This window comes from Hippopotamus amphibius, chromosome 7 (assembly GCF_030028045.1).
Source record: "Hippopotamus amphibius kiboko isolate mHipAmp2 chromosome 7, mHipAmp2.hap2, whole genome shotgun sequence".
Taxonomy (NCBI): domain Eukaryota; kingdom Metazoa; phylum Chordata; class Mammalia; order Artiodactyla; family Hippopotamidae; genus Hippopotamus; species Hippopotamus amphibius.
The window spans coordinates 141182546-141206430 of record NC_080192.1 but is presented as its reverse complement, the minus strand read 5'-3'; the positions used below and the strand labels follow the sequence as shown (position 1 = coordinate 141206430).

General features: G+C 33.8%; 1 protein-coding gene across 1 annotated transcript in view; it reads right to left on the bottom strand.

Annotated features, from left to right (window-relative positions):
* ROCK2 (Rho associated coiled-coil containing protein kinase 2) overlaps positions 1-23885 on the bottom strand; it is a 137448-nt gene that overhangs the window by 26927 nt on the left and 86636 nt on the right. Inside the window, exons 6-20 of the mRNA XM_057741062.1 lie at positions 20121-20265; positions 17295-17433; positions 15114-15205; positions 14152-14311; positions 12560-12620; positions 11943-11954; positions 9358-9437; positions 9137-9185; positions 8424-8559; positions 8229-8320; positions 7732-7978; positions 7240-7346; positions 4775-4934; positions 2040-2200; positions 1489-1673 (exon numbers count right to left, since the gene is read on the bottom strand). Coding sequence (XP_057597045.1) covers positions 1489-1673; positions 2040-2200; positions 4775-4934; positions 7240-7346; positions 7732-7978; positions 8229-8320; positions 8424-8559; positions 9137-9185; positions 9358-9437; positions 11943-11954; positions 12560-12620; positions 14152-14311; positions 15114-15205; positions 17295-17433; positions 20121-20265 — 1826 coding nt within the window. The remainder of the gene's footprint in view (positions 1-1488; positions 1674-2039; positions 2201-4774; positions 4935-7239; positions 7347-7731; positions 7979-8228; positions 8321-8423; positions 8560-9136; positions 9186-9357; positions 9438-11942; positions 11955-12559; positions 12621-14151; positions 14312-15113; positions 15206-17294; positions 17434-20120; positions 20266-23885) is intronic.

Here is a 23885-nt window from a genome sequence, read left to right as displayed (position 1 = left end):
GCATATACACTAAGTATCATAAATTAGGTACAAACAAAGAGTAATTAGGACAGGAGAAGAAACACAATCTAGATATTTAGCTTTTGTATTCATATAAACATTGCTGTTAGAAAAAATACTATGGAGAATATCTATTCAGTCAAATAGCTTTAAAACTGTGTTCCCTAGAACTGAGGATCCATCCACAGTTTAGGCTCTTGACAGAAGCTGGGCAAATGAGTTCCATCCAAAAAAAGTCAAATCAGGGTTGCTCCAAATAACGAAGCTATAAGATACATCTCTAGAGTTTGTCCTTCTTGAAAGACCAAACTTTCTGTTAAATAAAAAAATGAGAGGGAAGAATAAAGCTGATATACAGGGGAAAAACAAAGAACAAAAAAATATTGGACAAAGATGCCTAAATATTGTTCAAGTTTTTAGATAAAATCTCATGAAGTTTGAGAGTCTAGGCTTACCCAGGCAACAGATCAGCAAAAAGAATAAAATCTTTTTGACCATCCTTTCCTAGGAAGTGTCAATATCTGAATATTTGACCATCCTTTCCTAAGTAGTATCAGTCTTACTGACCTGACCCTGACCTGTCACAGGTGTGTAAAAAGCAGGCAATCAGCAAAAGAGACAGGAACAAAGTAACAGTCCTATAGGAGACGTAGTAGTAATAGTAACAGCGATAGTTGTAATAATAATGGTCCCTACCATTTACTGTGTGCTACATGCTGTAAATAAGCCATTGTTATTCTTTACAAGATCCCTAAGAAGGAAGCTCTTACTGTCCCCCTTTTGCAGATGTGATAAAAGGTTCGGAGAGGTTAAATATCTTGCCCAAAGCTGATCGGCTAGTAAGTAATGGAAACGGGATTCACACCTTGAGCTGTCTAGCTCCAAAGCTTATGTTCTTTTCACTCTGCCCCCCATCAATAACTGGAATCCAATATGACCTTTGGTCATGATTGGGAAGAAGTAATTATACTACTAACGACTGAATGGGGCAAATTTTAACAGTATATTAATACTTTAAAAGTATTTTAACAATGTTTTCCATTTTCTAAGTAAATTAAATATAGCACTAGAGTGTATCCTAAAAAATAATTTAAAATTTTATATGGTGTTTGCTTAACAGTCAAGCATTGCCAAGTCCCAGAAACTAAGGAACAAACAATAAGCATTCATGCTTGAGGGACAGTCCTGAGGAGGAATCTTAAGAGCATGGAGTGTAAATCCCTGACATTTTCTTCTTCTTCAACACCAACACTCCATCATTATATCATAAGGTGGCAGTTGTAAAAAACTGTTGGGGAAGCAAATAAAATCTTTTTGAAGAACAACAGTGGCACTCAACACAATACTTAAACAGAAAGAAACAGAAAATGTTGTCAAGAAAATAAAAGGGTCAAAAGAAAATGCTCAGATAAATCAAAATTAAGATAATAATTTACATGTGGATAGCTGTGCATAGTAGTAAATCTTTGTCTCAAACAAGTAACTTACTTTCGAAGTTCAGCATTCTGTTTTTCCAAGCTCATTTTCATTTCTAGGAGATGATTATTTTCTTGTTTTAACTGCTTTTCTGACATTTTTAGTGTGTTAACTTGCTGTGTTTGCATCTTCAAGTCATTTTGTGTAAGGCAGCGCTTCTGAGTTTCCTGCTCTATTTTTAATGTCAAGTTTCTAACCTAAAAAATAGTGTTATTGGTATGTAAGTAAATTATTTTGATTTTCTTATCAATGAAGCTGGCAGTAAATATGATGATGTAAAACAGATGTTTTTCCCTTAAACAATTAATTCACTTCACAATAAAAAATTTTTGGATTTTTCCATAATGATGTATGGAAATAAATAAAATAAAATATGGTCTTTAAAAAAATTTTAACTATGACTCATTTAGTATATCATCCAAATTCAGTAAAATTGAAACATTATAGAATATTAATTTACAAGGAAAAATTTTAAACCATCATTGAACCTTTATAAATAAACCTAGTTTACTATTAATTCATTAAATAGCTTATTATTATTTATTAGTAAACTTCACACTTACATCCTCATTTAGCACATCTTTCTGTTTGAGGAGTTCATTTATTTTCTGCTGTGACTGTTTGAGGTCGCAGTCTAATATAGAGCATCTTTTCTCAGCCTCCAGCAACAAGTTCTCTACTTTCTGTTTTAAAGTTCTTTCCTCCAAGAGCTTTTTCTCCATTTCTATTGCCGCAAAAATGGACATAATCATGAATCAAACAGAAGAAGCATATCAAATACATGACACAGTGCTAATAAAAATTACAGTAAACCATGCTGCCTTAAAAATAATTTTTTAAATTTCCAATTTAATATTTTCATCACTCCTCTTAATATAATTGAAATGTCAACAATTTCATGCTTGAAAATTAGGTGTTTCACTTGCAGGGTATAAAAATCTACCATACTGCAATATTACATCCATTTTAATGAAAGCAAAATAATTCTGCCTTTACTTATGGTTCTAAAAGACATTTACATCTTTTTAAATAAAAATTTATTTTTCTGCTATTCTGTGCCTCTCAGTGTTACTCTTCTTGCCTAAAAACATTAAGCAAGATCCTAATCATTACAGAGGTAGAGCCTATGATCTTGACAGCTCTTTCTATTTTAGCATATTACTATGCAGAGGATGAAGATTATGTTTCAGGGAGTTGCCAGTGGACAGGACTCTGGAACCAAACTTCCTGAATTTAAATCCTGGCTCTAATACTTCCTAATTATTTGACTAGGCAACTTAATTAAGCTCCCTGAGGCCCAGTTTCCTTATCTCCAGAATGGCGATGATAGCACCTACATCCATAGGGATTTTGCAAAGATTCTGCCTTAACATATGTGTAGTACTTAAATGCTGCTTGGCATATAGTAAACACTTGATAAGTGCTCACACAGGGGAATTTTCAATGACCTAAGAAAATGTTCACAATATTTTTTAAAGGAAAAAAAGCAAAACAGTATAGAAAATTGAGAAAATATACAATATTTCATCCTGATTACTAGCATTCTGCTTAATCTTTACTTCTTTTTATTTTCCTGTATTTTCTAAATGATTTGCAATAAACTGTTAATGTTTCACTAATCAGAAAAGGCTTCTAAAGACCTTTTTTCAATCTCAAAGTGAAAAGCAAAGTTTATGTCTAATCAAGTGATTTCATATTAACTGCAAGTTATTAGATTTAAAGGATTACCTTTTGATATACTGATTAGAAAATCTGTTCAAATTCAATAGGTTCTTTTGCTCCTTCATATCATAATGTTCAATGTCAAATTATTTATTACAAAGTTATATTAGGTAAAAATGAAGCCTTATGAATTTTCAGTTTTTAATGAAATGTCTTCAAAAGTGTGGAAAAATGAAACCATTTTTCACATACTACTAAAAATAGCTAGCATTTCTAAGCACTTTTCATGTATCACTGCACTTGGTTTTCATAACACCCTAATACACTAATTGTCCCTTTACAGGAAACAAGGCACAAAAAAGAGAAGTAACTAGACAAGGTCACATAACTAGTAATTCACTGGTAAGCCATATTCTTAAACAAAGGAAGCAATGACATGCAGTGCAGAGACCAAAGGCTTTATACTAGATTTGAGTACCATCTATAAAATTTAAGTTTTGTGTACTCATGCAAAATATGAAAGTTTTCTGTATCTTATGTTAGAGTTGTAAAAAGGAATTTGAAAAAATGACAGTTACTATTATGCTGAATTAGTTCATTTTCAACAGTTCAGAGACTAACCTATAAACAAACGTACTCATTTTAAAAACTAATAACCCTACTATGGGCACAGAGAACAGAAAGAGGCATGAGTGAACTCACTGAGGTGAGGAAAACACAGATTCTGTATCTTGTTCTGGGTGGTGATTATATGTGTATATTCAAATGTGAAAAATGTTTGCATTTTATCACACCTAGATTATGACCTCAAAAGAAATTCAATTTTGTCTTTTTAGGCCATGGACAGTGAAACATGGCCCACTAACTTTCTTCTTATTAGATATTTCTAAATAAAGCACTCATTCCATCTTTTATCATCCAGAATCAATACCTTAAACCAAACTGTTTTTAAACCCCCCAAAAATCTCCTTTAATTACACTTAATTTAAAAGGCTATTTTTTGCTAAGTTATTAATAAACGTTATGCTTTAATATGAAATGAAATTTCTGTTTAACTTTTACAAATCTTTGACAAGAACACTTTATTGATTTCCTTTGGAATTTCAAATCCATCACATACAATTAGGAAAATAAATTATCTAAAAGACAATTCAAAGATACAGGCTTGGTTTGTGGAAAAGTAAACTTTGCTCTCTTATCCTACACTCATTAGTATTGTGTGACTTTGACCAAATCTAACTAGTATCTTTATCATGCCAGATTTCAAAATATTTAGTGAACATATATTCTATAAACTGGCAAGAATTTTGTAACACAAGCTGGTGAAATGTCAAACTAAATATTATAAAAAGAGCATATCCCCCAAATCTGAATAGATATTTCTAGAACTTCACACTCTGTATGCCTGTCACTACTGATACCACTGACATATTAATTTCTCTCTGATCTAAAACTCTGGTTGAGCAATTTTGTGTTTGGGCCTTACTGTCTTAGAAATGGTCATTGCCTTTAAAGAAAAAACATATATATGTAAAGCTTTCCTAACAGTTTTTTAAAAATATTTTTCAAAATCAGAACTGAATACGGAACCAATTCTGTAAAATGCTGCTAAAAACCCTCTTATGAAAATGCATACCTTTCATGGCTTCTGATTTAGCTTCTTCAATGGACTCATAAATCTTATTTTTATCTGCCAGCCGTGCTTTTGTAGCCTTATGTTCAGCCTCTTCTTGTTCTAAGCTCTGCTGTATAACTTTTAGTTGGTATGTCATATCTATTTCCATGTTGTTCTTCTCCTATTAAAGATTTTACATGTCAGCTATCAACAAAAAAGACTGGCTCACAATTTCAAAAACTTACAAAGTCTTTTTTCACAGGCTTACTAATAATGTTCAACATGTTCCTTCCAATCTTCAAACTTCTTGTAAAAGTAACCGATGCACTCTACCTGTTTGCCTCCCACTGTACCTATTTCCCACATCACCACTCTACTGTTCTGCGATCTTCACTGCAATTGCTTGAGCTCAATAAAGTGACAAATGATATCTTAATGTCAAATTCAACAGGCACTTTTTAGTCTTTATTTGAACTCACTGTCGCCCTTGAAACTATTTCCTTGACATATCTGACAATGAACTCACTTGGCTCTCCCCATCCTGCTCTCATCTTTTCTGTTGCATGTGAAGTTTTCTCCCAGACACTGCTTAAATGTTGGGTGTCCTCTGCAGCTAGTGTTCTTTAGCCATAATGCTTCTCCTCTTCCTACACTATTGTTTCTCAAACTTTTAAAACATACCTAATGTTTCCCTTTGCTATATCTTAAAAAAAAAAAAATCTCAGGATCCTCTACTATTCACCTTTATTTTCCACATAGGAGACTTGTTTTAAGTTGAGAATCTTTAATAGAAGTCAGTCTATTTTCTGTGTATAGCCTCAAAAGATTTTCTAATTCTTGTTTTCTATAGTTTATATCATAAATATAGATATTTCTTGTTTCTCAATAATGAAAATGATTTTTTTCAAACTACACAATCCACCCACAGAGCAATTTACTCTGCTCTGAAAAACCACTGCTCTAAGCAATCTCTTTCCAGACAGGCTCTTCCATTCACAGGGTCTGAGCTACTTCTATACTGATTTCTAGCTGCTAGTACCTTAGCTTACTTCTCTGTAGGCACTCTAACTTGGCTGTCTCACAGGCACCTCACCTTAGGACTAAAACAGACTTATCATTGTCTTCCCTAAAACAGCTACTTTTCCTTTATTCTTTATTAATTAATGGTACCACTATAGATTTCATCACAAGCTAGGAACCCAGAACCCATTCTTGAGTACTATTCACATGCTACATCTAATCAATCATTGAGTGTTCCCAAATGTTCCTCCTACAAATACTTCTCAGAGTCATCCCTATTTTTCATCCTTTAAACTACTGTACTAGTTAAGTCTCCATTATATGAGTTACTGAAAAAGCCTCTGACTAATCTATCTACCTCATCTTGTCCTCCTCAAACCTAGTCTCCACATGGTACATAATGATCTATCTTAAATGTACCTCTAATAAAACCATCCAACTTAAAAGCCCTTCAGTGGCTAGTCCATTACTTCGAGCAACTACGTTTCTTAATAGAGTATTCAACATCTTGCATGACCTGGCTCATGCCTGGCTCTGTAGCCTCACTCTGGCCAGTGAATTCTTCATACTCTAAATTAGGTCTTCAGGCCAATTTTAGCCTGATGTCTATTGTTGTAAAATTTCATTAGATCATAGCCATGTCCATTCCTTTCACTGCAGCAGAGACCATATGGCCTGCAATGTCTAAAGTGTTTACTGTCTTTCCCTTAAAAAACTAAAATGTGTTGATCCCTGCTCTTTACTCCAGAAATACTGAATGGTTTGTACTTAAATAAACTATGACTTTTTTATTTTCTGTCCTCTGTGCCTTTGCTCATGCTGTCCTTTCCAATTCAGAATGCACCTTTACCCTGTCAACCGATCCTGCCCTGTCAGATTAGGGATTCATTCTGTGCACCCAATATACCCTGTCCATACCACTGCATTAGAATTATCTGTGTACTTTATTATTACTTTAAAAATTACACATTAGACTGTGTGACTGTTAAGGGCAATAACTGCATCCTGATGTTTCTACCACATATGATACACTAAATACCTGAATGAATGAATAAGTGAAGGAAAATAAAATATTAACTGCACAGAGCATAGAAATTACCCCTGGCTTATAGTATTTTTTGGTAAACTTCCAAATGAAAAATCATGATAACTTTATGTCATTTTAAAGACATATTATAAGTCAAAATTTGCATTTTCCTTGGATGCCCAGGGAGAAGCATCCTTGTTATACACCCCAGGAGAGTCTCTCCCTTCATAAGCAACTAACATACTAAGGGCTGCCTATATAGTGTTATGGTAAGCCTTAAAATATATATCCCTAAACTATATAACCAAGTGTGAAGATAAGAAAGTACATGGGTGTTGGAAATATTTCAGTTACTAATTTTCCTTATTTTATAATAAGTTTTTCAACCCAAAACTTCTAGTCATTTTCTTACACAAATGTAAAACTTAACATGCTTTACCTTTTCCAAATCAGTAAACCTCTCCTGTAGTTGTCTCTTCTCCATCTCTACTTTTGCTAGTAAGATTCTGCCATTCTTTAAATCTTCTTCTAAGCCAGATATTCTACCTAAAATTGAAACATTTTTAAAAACAATAAACTCATATAGTATATAAATATTAAATTTAGGGTAAAAAATCTGGAATTCACCTCATACCTTAAAGCTGATATTTATGAGCAGAACTTTTATAATTGTTCATATAGTGCTTTAGAGTTAATTCAATTGGAATCCAATCTACCACCTTCAGAAGTGGTTTGGTACCTAAAATACTTCACACTATTTGAAAGTAAATCTTTCATTCATAATGTATTTCCAGTATCCTAACTTCACCTAATTACCTAACAGAGTAGTATATTCAGACATGTACTATTCCAGCACATTATCCATCATCTAAGGTTAATTCCAAAACACGAATCATTAAGATGAACTCAAGTGCAATCTCTACTTTAATACCTTGCAAATCATTAATAATCTCTGATCCATGGGTTCGGTCCCTCCTTTCGGATTCTAGAACTGACTGAAGATTGATAAACTCCTTTTCAAGTTTTAACTTGGCAGTCTCCAGCAGGCAATTTTTATCTTGTAGATCTCTATTGTTAGATTCCAGCTGTTGAATTTGTTTTGAACTTTCTGCCTGGGTTTTTCTTAACCGGGCTGCGGTATCAGATTCTGTTCGCAGCAAAGTATTGGTTTCATCCAGCTGTTATTCCATTCAAAACCAAACAAACAACACACAAATAAACATAGGTATATGATGAAAATATTTCAATTTGTTACCCCATTACAAACTATTATTTGTTTTATAAAATATTTATTATTTTAAATAAACAAAAACCTAAAAATATCTTCCTAATTGATTTCCCTTTTGTAACATTGCCAATTAAAACAAATGTTAATAGACAATCATAAATAAAGTTCAATATCATTATTATAAACTGGGATCAACCTACTTGTCTCTGGAGTTGATTCACTTTCTCAGTGGATATTTGAGAGTTCTGATTTCTTTTTTTCAAATCTTCAAGTTGATCTTTTAAACTGTTAACTATGATAAAAAGCATTTTAGTGGTAAGCTTCAACACAACACACATATACACACAAACTGTTTTTCTTAGTGTTTTTTTCTTAGTAAGTGCTTAATGACAAACCATCATTCTCCAAATTTCGCTTCTTGTCTGCTTCTTGATCAGCTTTCCGCTGATATTCTGCATTTTTGTGCTGAAGAAGCGCCTTTTCTCTTTCTAATTGTCTTAATGCTGATTCCACATTTTTCCTTAAGGTAATCTGAAATAATGCTTGAAGTCATTATCAAAGGAAAGTATGTACAAAAATCAAATGAAAACAAAAAATATTTCAGTTACATCGAGCAGATAAAAAAGGCCTTTAAAAAAGCTATTAACTGCCATTTTGTTAAAACTACGTTTTCCATATTTTTTAATAGCACACTATTCTTAAATAATCAAGTGTTTTATTATTGAAAGTCAAAATTTCTGTAATATTCCATCACCACTGAACCATCTTTACTTAATACAAACTAAGGGTCGGAATAAAAAACAACTGTCAATGTCTATTTTTAAACCATGTAATTAATGAGTGCAATTTTTTTTTACCTGAAATATCTATGCATACTAAATTAACTCAGTTGCAAAAACATGACAAAATGAAGCCTATCATCATGGTTACCCTATAATCTGAGTCCTGTCCACCAATGCTACAAGGTAGATTTTACTATATAGCAAGATATGTTACTAAGAGAACTCTGTAGATAAGTCAGGCATCAAAACCTTTTTTTTTTTTTTTTTTTAAGGCATCAAAACTTGTAATGAACAAAAATGTTAATAGAAGCATAGAGCAACTTTACCTCTTCTTCTAGCTCCTTTGCTACCTTCTCTAGGCGAGTATTAACAGATCTAAAGAATTTCAAAGGCAACAGTAAATAAAATAATTCTCTCCTAATTTACAATAAAGATATTTACCATAAATTGTAAAATAGTCATATAATTACTTTGTAGCTCTTCTTTTTTAGTAAAATGTTTAAACTTACATTTTAAAATATAACATTTAATTATCTACAAAACATACTTGCACTTCTGCTCTAGTTCCTCTTTGGCTTGTATCTCAGCGCTAAGGTGTTCTTCTAATGTGTATAGCTTTTTCTGAATCTGTCAGAAAACAAGAAACTATAATTATAAACTCTGATCACATTTAAAAGACAAGAGGCTAAAAGAAAACGATAATCTTCTCTTTCAACTTAATATAGGTCCAGTTTTTGTACTTCTTAACGTGATTTTTACTGACAGAGAGAAAAAATCCTCCATCTCTTGCTTTCTATTACAGTACACATGTATGTACGCACACTATGTAAACAAGAATGAGAAGCTCCAATCTTGGCAGAATTCTTCTGACACCAAGTTTCTCATTCATTATGAATAAAGGATATCCTCTGATATCCTCCATCATTCTTTTGTAGATTACTTATTTGAAAATATTGTCACCATTTGTGCTTACAAGATAAAGATAAAAGATCTACATCTGAGACAAATATTTGGAATATTTGACTGAACATGCTCAAAAATATATCATTTTTCTTAAAAGTAAGAATAAAAGCTCTTCCCATTTTCCAAAGAAGACATGCAGAAAGCCAACAGACCTATGAAAAGATGCTCAACATCACTAATTATTAGGGAAATGCAAATGAAAACCACAATGAGATATCACCTCACATCTGTTAGAATGGCTATCATCAAAAAGACAAAAATAACAAACACTGGAGACCATGTGGAGAAAAGGGAACCCTCATGCACTATTGGTGGGAATGCAAATTGGTGTAGCCACTATGCAAAACAGTATGGCGATTCTTCAAAAGATAAGGACAGAACTACCATACAATCCAGCTATTCCACTTCTGGGTATTCATCTGAAGAATACAAAAACAATAATTCGAAAAAATATATGCACCCAAGATATGGAAACAACTGCAGTATCCACTGGTGGATGAATGGATAAAGAAGATGTGGTATATATATACAGTAGAAACTGCTCAGCCATAAAAAAAAAGTGAAATCTTGCCATTTGCAACATGGATGAACCTTGAGGGTATTAGAATTAAATCAGAAAGTGAAAGACAAAAACCATATGGTATCACTCATGTGGAAACAAACAAACAAATAGGAAAGAAAATAAACAAAACAAAAACAAAAAACTCAAAGACAAAGAACAGACTGGTCGTCACCACAGAAAAAGGGGGCTGGGGTGGATGAAATGAGTGAATGGGGTCAAGTGTATGGTGATGGACGATGACTAGGCTTTTGATAATAATCCCTTTGCAATGAATGCGGAAATAGAATCATAATGTGTGTACCTAAAACTTATATAATGTTACATACCAATTTTCCCTCAAAAAAAGATCTATAAAAGCTCTTCTTTATATCTTCCTACACTGTGCCAGGCACAATACTGTGAAAAGTTGTCAACAATAACTCTTTTGGATAAGTGACAACTAATTAATTACAAGTCATCTTGCTATTTTTTAAATCATCTTATAGGCCAGATATGTCAGTCTTTAAACAAACTAAAATTACAGAAACTATTAAATAATCCATTTGGGGAGACAATGCCTTTATAAAGGATTTAAGTCTTTGAGTTCCTTTTGTGTTTTAGATACAGTGGCAGGCACTTTACAAATACTGTCTCATTAGTCCTAACAAAACCCGTAAAAAGATGCGTAGTATTATATCTATTCAATAAAGAAACTGATATCCAAAAAAGATGAACAACTGGGCCAAGATAGCATAGCTAATAAGTGGCAGTGCCCCCAAAAGATCCAGATCTATTAGATCCCATATAACAGTGAATGTTCTTTCCACTATTCTTTCTAGTGATTAGGTTCTCCATGAGTTCTTAAATATTTCATATATCTTCAGCAAAACTGTAGATTTCCCCAATAAGAAAATACAGGACTTTCTAAGTGGCACAGTGGGTAAGAATCCGCCTGCCAATGCAGGGGACACGGGTTCGAGTCCTGCCCCAGGAAGATACCACACGCCGCGGAGCAACTAAGCCCGTGTGCCACAACTATTGAGCCTGCGCTCTAGAGCCCGTGAGCCACAACTATTGAGCCCATGTGCTGCAACTACTGAAGCCCACGCGCCTGGAGCCCGTGCTCTGCAACAAGAGAGGCCATCTAAATGAGAAGCCCGTGCACCACAAGGAAGAGTAGCCCCCACTCGTCGCAACTAGAGAAAGCCCGTGTGCAGCAACGAAGACCCAACACAGCCAATAAAATAAATAAATAAATAAATAAATAAATAAATAAATAAATTTATTTATTTATTTAAAAAAAAAAGAAAATACAGGCTAATGAGCTAGTCAGGTTTAACAGCTTTTGGCTGCTACTACATCACACTAGTTATCATATGCTAATGAAAAGTTCTTACTGCTAGTTATATGTCCTTCATAAATAAAAACAAGAAAATTACATACTATATATTTTAAACAACAGATCTATAGGAGCAATAATAAAAAGGATACTTGGTAGAAAAAAGGTTGAGAACTTCTCTCTTGGGTAGATGTAGTACTCCAAATGCTAGGTGGAATATAGTTACATCAAAACATCGCTAGAGCGATGAGATTCTCCTGTTTTTTCAACATATTTGACATCAACATACCTCTTGACTCTCCTATTTAAAACAAAACAAAAAACACAAAAACAATAAAATGTTTATTATGCTTTGTAAAATTTCTAAAACACAAATCATACCAAAATTACCAAACTAATTTTTTTAGTTTTTATAAGTTTTGAAAAGAAAAATGTTTAGCATCCTCATTTATGTCTGTGTGTTCATGATTTAGCTTTGTACAGAGGTCACAAAATATTGTAACATTTTGATAAAATTATCCTTTACATGAATTCATTGCTAAATACTCAAGATTTAAATCTATCTACCATTTCTGTATTCTTATAGCTTACTATCGGTACTCTTTTATAGTATGAAGATTATAAAATTTTCTAACAGGTAGAAAATACAGCTGTTTGTAAACCTATTCTATCATTTTTGCTACTAAAACTAAGCCTAAAACCAATGTAATTCATCTTTTCACTAGCCACTGAATCTCACACAATGATACTTACCAAATAAATAAATCAATTCAATGTTATGCTGAACTGGATTGCAACAAGGAATGCCATCTAAAAGTAGCATCAAGTGAACTTTAAAAATACATGGATATCACTAAAATATCTGAACATGTGATTAAAATAGAGTAGTAAAAAAGTTATACATACTTCATTCTTCCTTGATTGTACTGAATCATTCTCTTTACAAGATGAAGAGTCACTTAATAACCTAGAAGGAAAGGCAGGAAATAAATTCTTTTGCATGTCATTTTAACTCATTTTCTAATACCAAGTTATTCTCAGAATTAAATTCTAACCAGAAAGATTCTCTCTTTTCACTTCAACATATATTAAATGAAGTAATATTTTCCCCTCTAGACATGTATACCATTTTCAATCATTTACAATGCTAAATATTTCTTGCCTCTCACTCTTAAGCGGATGTTCTCATCTTTAACATCGTTGAGACTAGAGTCACTAAACAGAATTGTACTTTTCTCCCTCTCCATCTCATTTTGAGTTCCTATAACTATTTTATTCTTCTTTTCTAGAAATCTTCTAGAAAGAGACATCTCTCCTCCTTTTCAAAGATAACATTTCTTGATCTCCAGGTCTTAATACATAAATCATCACTTCTATTTAACTGTCAATTTCTTGCTTAACTGGGTCCTTCCTCACTGTGTATAAACATGCTTGGGTTTCTCCTGGCACTGATATCTTCATCTGAGTCAGTATTGCAATAGTTTTCAGAATGCTATCCTTAGCAGGATGAACAATTCATTCTGGGTTGCCTGGGATTTTCCTGGTTTTAGCATGGAAGTCCCACACTACATCCCAAGAAAAAAAACCCCTCAGTCCTGGGCAAACCGCAATGGTTGATCACCCCAACCATTACATACATGGAAGTACCAAAATTTCTCATACGTCTCTAACACTTCATTCAACTACTTAACAGTTTTCAGCAGCTCTTCACTACCTGTCAAAGTCAAGTCCCTTAGCACAGCACACAACAGTCAACTGTTGCACTACGCTTCCCCTAAATTCCAACTCTAATCTGTTTTCTAATCTTATACCCAATACTCTTTCCAGTTGGCCAATATTTATTGAATGATCTTGTGCCAGGCTCTGCGCTAGATGGAGGGATTAGAGCAAGAAAATCACAGTCCCATTAAGTCCTCCAAATGGTCACAATACAGTGATATATACCCTATGTTTGAACCCTACTGGACTATACTACTCTGCTCCCAATGTATGTTTACATTCCAAACTTTTGCTTCCACTATTCACCTCCCCACCACACTCATCTAACCTCCCTACAACTCAGCCACTGAAAACCCTTTTATCTTTAGACTTGATGAAAATGCTACCTCTTCCCTGAGGTCCTACCTGACTTCCTCCTACCCTTGTACCAAAGAGATGTGACTTTTATTTTTCTTCTGAACCACCTGAGATCTTTTTGGTACCTTTCAAGACAAATAACACATTCTACCCTTCATTATGACTATGTAATTCTCCTATATCCCTTATTAGCTGACAAGCTCCTTCAAAAACAGGTGTTCGGTCTTACTCTATATCCCCCAAAGAATACAGAACATTGCCCTACATTCATTTATAAATGAATATCATATAATATTCTTTGAAAAAAACTCAGTTTAAAACAAATTAACACTTTATCTTCTATAATTCAGAGTCTCAAAGTAAGACAACTTTTTATAGCTAGATGCTGAAAACAATAAAAATGTAACAAACAAATCACATACAAATTTTCTCTATAGTAAGTAAATCCTATAAAAGGCAGCTGATTTCCCACAAAAGCTTTAGGAATTGGGAAGGTTTCTACATCTCCTTTATCATCTTCAATGTCATCAAAATTGCTGCTGTCTATGTCACTGCTGAGCTCAGGTACCACAGGAGCTGCCGCTATTAAAAGAAAAGGAACCATTTAATAATGTATATGATTTAAAAATATATAAACCACCCGTTTTATGTTAGTAATTATATATTAGTAACATGTTATATTAACACATTATATATTGACATCTGATTAACAATACTACATTATTATGATTTACTATAGAACATTTTAGTAACAGATTTTCTATTTTATCATTTCAAAGAACTGCAATTTTATGTTTTATTATTATATTAGATTGGTTTTAAATATAGATAAACCAATCAAACAAGGAAAGCACTATGGTATTATTCTAGGTATTAAGATTACAAGCAGCAATAACTTGCATAAACATTCTTTAGTCTTTGGTTTTCTATATTCTTTAAGCAGAAATATTTCTTACTCTTTAAATGAATTATTGTTAAATATACATGAAGTTTAAATGAATTACTATGCTAACCCTAGTATTCACCAGAGTATATTCTCCGTAAGTAACTAATTACTGATTTATTAATTCAAACATCTGAATTAAAGAATTACATTTCCCCAATTCTGAAAATTATTGAGGTCCATAAAACTTAGCTTGACAAATTAAGAAACCTACGTTTATCATAAAAGCACTGGAAAATAAAGACATATTAGTTGGCTAAGATACAGAGGTAATATTAATTTAGTTATAAATACTGCTTCAGAACAAACTGAAATGAAACCTCTCAATTTAAAAATTAGTTAGCATTAAGTGTACCAGACATGCTTGTTAATTCAGAAGAGGAATCAATTTATGAGATTTAAAATGTGATGAAATGGAAATATTTAAATTTACTGACTTACTCTCTCTTATGTTATCCCAATTCCACTGATCATTCTTAAAGAAAGAGTGTTGTTTGATTTCTTCTACCCCATTTCTTCCAAGTCGCACCTCCCTAAACAATGCAGTTAAAAATTGTATTATAAAGAGTAACATTATAAAAATATAAAAATATTAACTCTTATCTCAACAAGGATCAAAATAAGGATCAGAAATGACTGAGATATCTTCATTAAAAGCTTCAGCTTAAATGCTGCTCAAAAACAAGCCATCTAATTTTATAGTATATGATCTCTCTAGACAGTAAATGCCATGGAAAGGGGAATATGTTTCCACCTGTACTTTGTGTCAAATGAAAGTATGATATTTTCAATTAAAAAAATCACCTGCGTGTGCCAAAACCATATGACCAACTTCTGAGCAAAAAACGGATGGAGATTAAACTTTTGGCACAGAAGGGTTTTTTAAAACCTCTCTAATAAAAATATTATTTTAAAAAATCCTCCCTCTTTCTTAAAAAGAAATCACATATTGTATTTGAAGCTATCCATATTTACTCTGGATATATATACATCTATATTAAATATAAATTGTTAAATATAAATATATATTACATTTATATTAAAATGCTACTAATAATTTCATTCTCTGACCTTCTGAGTCTTCAATGAAGACTGTATGGAAATAAAAAGCATTTTTCATATGCCCCTGGAGCTATGTTTAATATAAACAAGAAAACCTGTAAAGTTTAGAAGGAAGTGTTCTTAGCCACACCGATAACATTAACTTCTTTTCAAACTATCTTTTCTACACCCACAATCATTCCCTAGACTGCAAACCCCCCCCCACCCCCAATACACTGCTAAGGTGAATCTTTCATGAATGGTACTCCTTTCATTAGCATATGTTGTATCCTGTTTTACATTTTACCTTTTAGCACAAATTATGGTCATTCCCATCAACTCCATCTAGTCCTCAAATCAAACATTATACAGAATTTATTTTGAGTTTATCACCATGCATTATTCATTAATTATATAATTAACAATCAGTTTGTTGATTTAACAAATAATTGATAAATATATAAAAATGATTAAGCTGTCCAAAGAGGAAAAAATATAATTTCCTTGCTTTGTATGGAAAAAGAAATAATTCATAATACTTAGTTTGACAAGAAAAAAACAATTACTAATAATGGAAATACACCCTGATGTGACTTCTCTGGGGGTCAAATCTGCAACTCAAGTAGGTCAATTTTAAAATGCATCTCCCAGAATTCCACCTCTAAGATTTCATCCTACAGAAGGTATGCAAAGATAAATGTATGAGGATAGTCACCGCAGAACTGGCTGTAACAGCAACTAGCTAACAAGCAATGAAGTGTGCTGAGGAATCACAGCATCTTAGAGCAAGAAATGCCCTTAGTTACCATCTAATCTGATTCCATCATTTTAAGAATGAATAAAATTATTTCCCCAAAAAGTAAAATAATTTCTCTAAAATTATAAAGCTAGTGAGGTAAGTCTGGACTGCGGCAGAAGCACCCATATGTGTTGGTCCTTTGATAGGATGACTCCTATCACAAATTTAAAATGGGAAGCCAGAAAAGAATAGGATAGCGAGGGCAAGGAAGAAACTTCAAATAGCTTTCTAACTTCTCTTTTAAAGGCAGGTTTTCACAAGAATGTTTGTCTAGTTTGTTTTAAGAAATACAGAGTTTCCAGAATGGACTTGCTCATATTCAAATGCAAATTAAAAAAGGTTGGGAAGGAGGCACTCTCCAGTCAAACACAGATAGTTTTTAAGATTATTAACTTCTGAGTATTTATCTGCACAAACATGTTCTTCTCTCAAAAGTTGTACAATCAAGAGCAACATGGCTTAATCACATTAGGGGATAAAATATGAATAATACGGAAGTTTTATTCCTCTCAAATGCATTATTTTACCAAGTTCTATTTTTTTTTTCCTTTTTAGATATGAGGGTTAAGATGAGAGCTAGATTACCACTGGGCTGCACATACAAAATGACAAGGGTAACCCAACACCAGGCTTAGCAGGAGGAAAAGGCTAAACCAGAATTAAATGCAATTTGAATAAAAAGAAAGATTGATTTTATATGTAAATAAGAGTTAGGTATGCTTTCATTTCTACAATTCTAAAAGTTAAAAGGATTTGCTACAAAGAAATTCAATGTATATTACCTATCTGTTAAGAAGGCACAGATGAGATTCTTCGCATGTTTAGAAATTTCTGCATCTTCAGGAAAACATAGTGAGTTTTTATGATCCATAATTTTGCTGTATGTTCCTACAAGTGAATCTGCATAAAATGGAGTATCCCCTAAAGTTCCAAGAAAAAAGATAGAGTGTAACAGAGAATGCAAATTAAACATTTTTCACCTAATATTAAATAAATTCAGTTTACATTTGTCACATGCACGGAAGAACAAAAGGTCTACGGGCCAGGAATCTCAGTCAAAACAAACAGGCACACACCAAGAATATATTTAAATTATAACCATAACAATGAACCATTAACTTTTAAGAGAAAAATAAAGTCAATACTAACTGTAGAATTTGTTGGGTTTTGAAATACATAATGGGGAAAAAAACAATTTACTGGATAATTTAAAATATTACTAGGTGGGGTCAGATCAATTAGAGTCTTCTAATGCTTAAGCTAAATCAGCCTTTTGTGTTACACAATACAGTAGTCACTAGCTACAACTAGCACTTTAAAGTCAAATTAATTAAAATTAAACAAAAAGAAAAATTCAGTTCCTAGTCACACTAGCCATCCTTCAAATGCTCAATGTGGCAGGAGCCTACCATACTAAACGGCGCAGACATAAACCACCTTCACCATCATAGACTGGACAGTGCAGCTCTAAGAGTTAGATCAGCCCTAGTATTTTACATATGAGGAAGCCAGGCCCACACAGATGACATGTGATTTGCCTAAGATGACACACAGCTAGAGTTGAAAACAGCAGAAACAGTCTCCCGATGTAGTGTTTCTGCTGACTGATGACTGTGATAAAGAGGCACGGAAGCAAGTGTAAAGACAGAAAAAGTTCATGGCATCATTTTGGCCAGTACTCATCTAAAGCCACAAGAGTTAAAGGCCCTGCCAGTATGCCTCAAAGACAAGTCACCTTAGTACAAACCAACTTCCCCAAATCAGCCAAAAAGGCATGCTCAGGTAGTTTTTGTTTTCCAATGGTGGCAGCGGAGAGTTTTGAATTCAAGATTTTTCTAATGCAATTTTTAACTGCGGTAGACTCCTTTAAATGAAGTCCAGTCAACCAACCCGATGAGCAAGCACCAGAGTAGGCTCACAATACTGCAGATTAGTGCCCTTCAGACTCTTAAATTCAGCTCTCAGGGCTGAAAACTGCAGGAATTTAAAGGTCTCTTCAAATGAGCCAGGTGACTTCCTCCAAAGTATATTATTTTTTAAATCCCTGGGAGAGTCTAGGCAAATGATGGAATATATTCTACTTTCAAAAGATTACAAGACACACCTAATGAATCATCAGATAGGGCCCTGAGATGGAGAGAATAGATAGCTCCTGAGAACATACAGTGTGTACAAAGAGACCCACTATAAAGACAAAGGCCCAAAACAAAGTAGGTCATAGTAGGACATGAGACTAAGCATAGCAAGATCACTGCTACACATATACATATGGTCATCGAGAGAAGGCACTTTGGGACTTCCCTGGTGGCACAGTGGTTAAGAATCCGCCTGCCAGTGCAGGGGATAGGGGTTCAAGCCCTGGTCTAGGAAGATCCCACATGCCGCGGAGCAGCTAAGCCCGTGCACCACTACTACTGAGCATGTACTTTAGAGCCCATGAGCCACAACTAGTGAAGCAAGCCTAGAGTCTATGCTCCTCAAAGAGAAGGCACCACGATGAAGAGTAGCCCCCGTTCGCCATAATGAAGACCCAAGGCAGCCATAAATAAATAAATAAATAAATAAATAAATAAATAAATAAATAAATAAATAATTTTTTAAAAAGGGAGGAGGCAACTTTAACCACAAAAAAGTTCCATGACTGTTATTTAAACTTGTACTGATTTTTTTAGCAATAATCATACTCAATTACTAAAGAGATTTTGTAGATTTCTACTACCAATTTCATTTAGAGTTGTCTTCTAGAAAATAAATTTCCCAACTTCTAAAACTATATTTTCAATTCTAAATTCATTTTATATAATGTTATTAGCTTTAACACATTTGCCTCAAAGAATTTTCCTACATCTCCCTCATCCCGAAACCAGGGGAGTCAGTCACTGGCTTCCTTGGCCAGAAGATATTTTGTGACCCTGGTACTTAGGAATATGAAATCTTAAAAATGAAATCGATGATGTAAAGAAAAGTTCTGAAATACCTGAGCCTTTCAAATGTTGATTTGGTCAGAGTAAAATAAATTATTTAACTTGCCTATGAGTTTTCTGAGATGGAAATATTATTATATAAAGTATATTTATCTTGATAGTTAAATGGTTAATAACTTTATTTATGATTTATTTGACTGGAATACAAACCAAATATACATACAAGTAATAAATACAAGAAACACAGTGTACAAAAATTAGTTACATAACAATTACATAAACTAAGAGTACTTTCAGTTCCTTATTATTATTGGAACAAATACTAACAGCCTTATAATTAAAATATTGACAACAAATACTACTGATTAAGAAAATCTAAGAACGAAAGCCCATTGCAACTGTAAACTTACTTCTTGTTCTAATATTTTCTTAATACAAAAAGGTCTATTGGAGGAACATTTCCTAGTAGTAGACTTTCAATTCCTTTCATATTCTATTCAATTACTGTGCTAGAATGAGGCTTGGTTTTAATTTTCCAATCAATAATCTGTCATATCAGACACTATTAATTCAAAGTTTTCAGAAATACTACCTTTTCCCTAGAACATAAGCAATTAATTTTTTTATAGTCTCACATTCTTGACTTAGAACTAAAGTGTTATGAAAAAAGAACAATTTACTTACCCACCAGCATCTCAAAAAGGAAAACACCCACAGACCACCAATCACATTCTCGCCCATAGTAACCATCACCCCCTTGTGATTTCAGGACCTCAGGTGATATATAATCAGGCGTTCCAACCGCTGTATCACAATGCACCATGCCTGTCTGGGTGAAGCGCGGGGAGGGAGGAGAGGTGTATAAAATGTATGTAAACACACATACACATAAGTGCAACTAATTCATTTATTATTACATATACAATGACTACACATTGCTACCAATAGACCTTCATTGCTGACATGGCTTTGGGAGGACAGGGGATATAAATGCATTATGAAATGCATTAAAATGTATGGATTATGGGAAATCAGGGATAATTTTCCAATTCTAAAATACAGGAGGCTTCATCAATGACAGAAGGAAAGGTGGTTAACTCCATGGAAATTCCATGCAAATCAACATCTTTTGTTTCTTTTTCTTACACTATGAAGGAGTTAACAAGAGAAGTACAAAATGTGGTCTTAAGGCACTTGACCTGGGGAAAAGAAAAGAATCATTAGAGAAAGGAAGGTTTGATATTTCCAAAGAAACTACAGTAATTAAAATTACAAAAGTTCCAGTTTTGGAGGTTGGATAAAGAAATGGTTCTTCTTATATCAAGAAAAAACTGGGGGAAAACAGATCAAATGTTTAAAAGATCTAAATTTTGAAAGCTACACCTCCAAGATGCATGTTTAGAAATGTGGAGCTCTGGCACCAAGGTATTTGGCAAAATGATAAAAACACCCTTTTCTGTTTTTAGTTTCAGTGGGTAATAAGATAATCTCTATCTGATGTCTTTCTGACAAGGACGAAAACCACTGTAGATATTATCTATGTGTGTACTTTGTAGCACATATGTGTGTGTATGTTTGTCCACGTGTATATGCTCCAAGATTAAAATCACAACAGTATATCGTAGTGTGGAGCTAAATAATACCTGTTTACCTCCAACTATGTACAAACATGCAAAGACTTTTATAGATTAACTTAAATGCCCTTCATTTCCTTTACTTGCCTAGTTAAAAAGTGTGTCACCTACCTTCCTTATAAGGAAGCTATGTAACTACCAAAACACTAAGTACTATGACCACCTTGGAAAAAGCAAGTTCAATGTATTTTATAAACATGATTTATGTACTTTTAATTAAATGCAATAAAATATATGTTAAATATGGGAGATTAATTTCAAAAGCAATCTTTTCATTCCTCAAATCAGCAGAAATAACTCAATGATTTTATTTTCCCAAGTATTTAGCAAACAGAGGTCATTTTAGTCTGAATATAAATTAATTTTAAAAATCTGGAAGTAATTAAGCAAATTATAATGGTAATACTCTGTAAGGGTCATTAGGATAAAAAACGAAGATGACAGTGCATGACTACAAAAGGCAGGATATAAAATTAATTTTTATCATTAACCATCCTACATTTTAGACTTCTACTGAAGGAAAAATTCATAGAGATTTACTAGGGTAAATAAAATCTCTTTATTTCACATGTATCCATACAAATTAGACTTCAAAAAAATGAACCTTGTGAGACTTAAGAGCTAAAGCCTGGCCAGACACAAAAGTGCCACTAAAAGAAAAATTACTTAGCATTCAAAGGTTCGGAGGAAGGGGAGAAAAGGATAAGACACAAAAAAGAATTGGTGGACAAGTTAGGCTTCAAAGGAAAGAGGGTTGGTATGGCAGTTGAGACAGAAAAAAAGCAAAAACAAAGGAACAAGAACAACTTTATATAAAACAAGTTCAAGAAATGCAGTGAAGTCTAAATCAGCTAAATGTAAAGTTTTACAATGATGAAGTTGGGAAAGATAAGATGGAGATCAGTTTGAATATTTGATTACTTGTAGAATAAATACTTTGGTAGGAGTAAAGAATTTTTAGTAGGTAAACTATGCTATTGGTACTCTGTTTTCAAAAAATTAATATTCTAACCACCATCTCTGGTAAGTATACTGGGAGTTAAAATTTTTTTAAATAAACATTTGGGAAAGATATTTAAAAACTATCTCATGGGGAAGCTCTCAAATTACATATATATATATATATATATATATATATAAAATCTACATTTATGACAACTCTCTGACCCTAATCTAAAGAAATACAGGAAGGATAAACGACAAACTAAAGAGTTTGGTTTACCTACAGGGGGTGAGTGGGAAAAGGGTAGGAAGAAGCAAGTACAGGAATGGGGTGGTGGGATAAGGAAGGGGTGATCCTTCTCTGAGCATGCAATTTGTATAGTTCTGACTCTTAAACCAGAGGAATGCTTCACATATGCAAATAATAATTAAAAATCAACCCGGGGCTTCCTAGGTGGCGCAGTGGTTGAAAGTCTGCCTGCCAATGCAGGGGACATGGGTCCGATCCCTGCTCCGGGAAGATCCCACATGCCACGGAGCAACTAAGCCCATGCACCACAACTATTCAGCCCATGTGCCACAACTGCTGAGGCCCGTGCACCTGGAGCCCATGCTCTGCAACAGGAGAGGCCATGGCAGTGAGGAGCCTGCGTACCACAACGAAAGAGAGGCCCCCGATCTCCGCAACTACAGAAAGACCGCGTGCAGCAGCAATACCCAATACAGCCATTAAAAAAAAAAAAAAAATCAACCCGATGTGGGACAACTCTAAATGGAATACAAACAGTAAGAAATGGACCTGTTTCATAAATTAATAACATAGCCACACCAAAGAGGGTAGAGAGGAAAAGAACTGACCTAGGTTACTTTGGAAAGCAGCTGCAGTGTTGATAATGAGAGCCAGGTTTCTCACTATCCAAAAAAGTAATCTCAAAAAAGAAAGGAGGAAAACTAAAATGAACCCTGTGCTGCAGGACTAAAATCAGAAGTATCATATGAACTCATAATTTTTAATACACTTTATATACAGATAAGTACAGAAGTAAATACGAACATGTGTGTGCATATGTCAGTAGATATAGTGCATACAATATACACACATCCACTGGCAGGGCCTAGAAGTAATGACACTCCAGAAGCAATGAGTACATCTAGCACCCAAATATTGATTTTTAAATACCATTCTTGAAGAAAAGGAATTAGTTTCTTGGAGAAGTGTTGATTTCAGAGCTGGGACAGAAAATATAAGATAAGTGTCCAACAACTTAGAGACAGAGAGGGAAAGAGGGAGGGAAGAAGGGAGGGAGGAAGGAAGGGAGAAAGGAAGGAAAGGAAGAAGGGAGGAAGGAAGGGAAAAAGGGAGGAAGGAAGGGAGGGGAAAAAAAGAAGAGAAAATGCTCTCTAAAGGGTACATGTTGAAAAGATATAGAAGCCAACTTAAAAAGCCTTCACAAGGTAAGCAAACTGTGGACTGAGTTTCAAAGTGTGAGCAGGAATTTGCCAAGCAGAGTGTATTCAACAGCATATATGAAGGCCAGGAATCATGAAATACCATGGTATAAAAAAACTATACGTAATTTAAGACCTCTGAACCACAAGGTACAAGAGGTCAAATGATACAGAATAAGGGTGAAAAAGTAGTAAGGGATCATATCACCATGAGAGGCTTCAGACGACTAGCTAAGAAGTCTGGACTTTATTCAGTAGGTGACAGAAATTTACTAAAGGGTTTCAAGCTGGAGAGCAACATAAACAGGTATGCATTTTCAAAAGCTTCTTCAAAAGTATCTGGGACTTCCTAGGTGGCACACTGGTTAAGAATCCGCCTGCCAATGCTGGGCACATGGGTTCAAGCCCTGGGTCTGGAAGATCC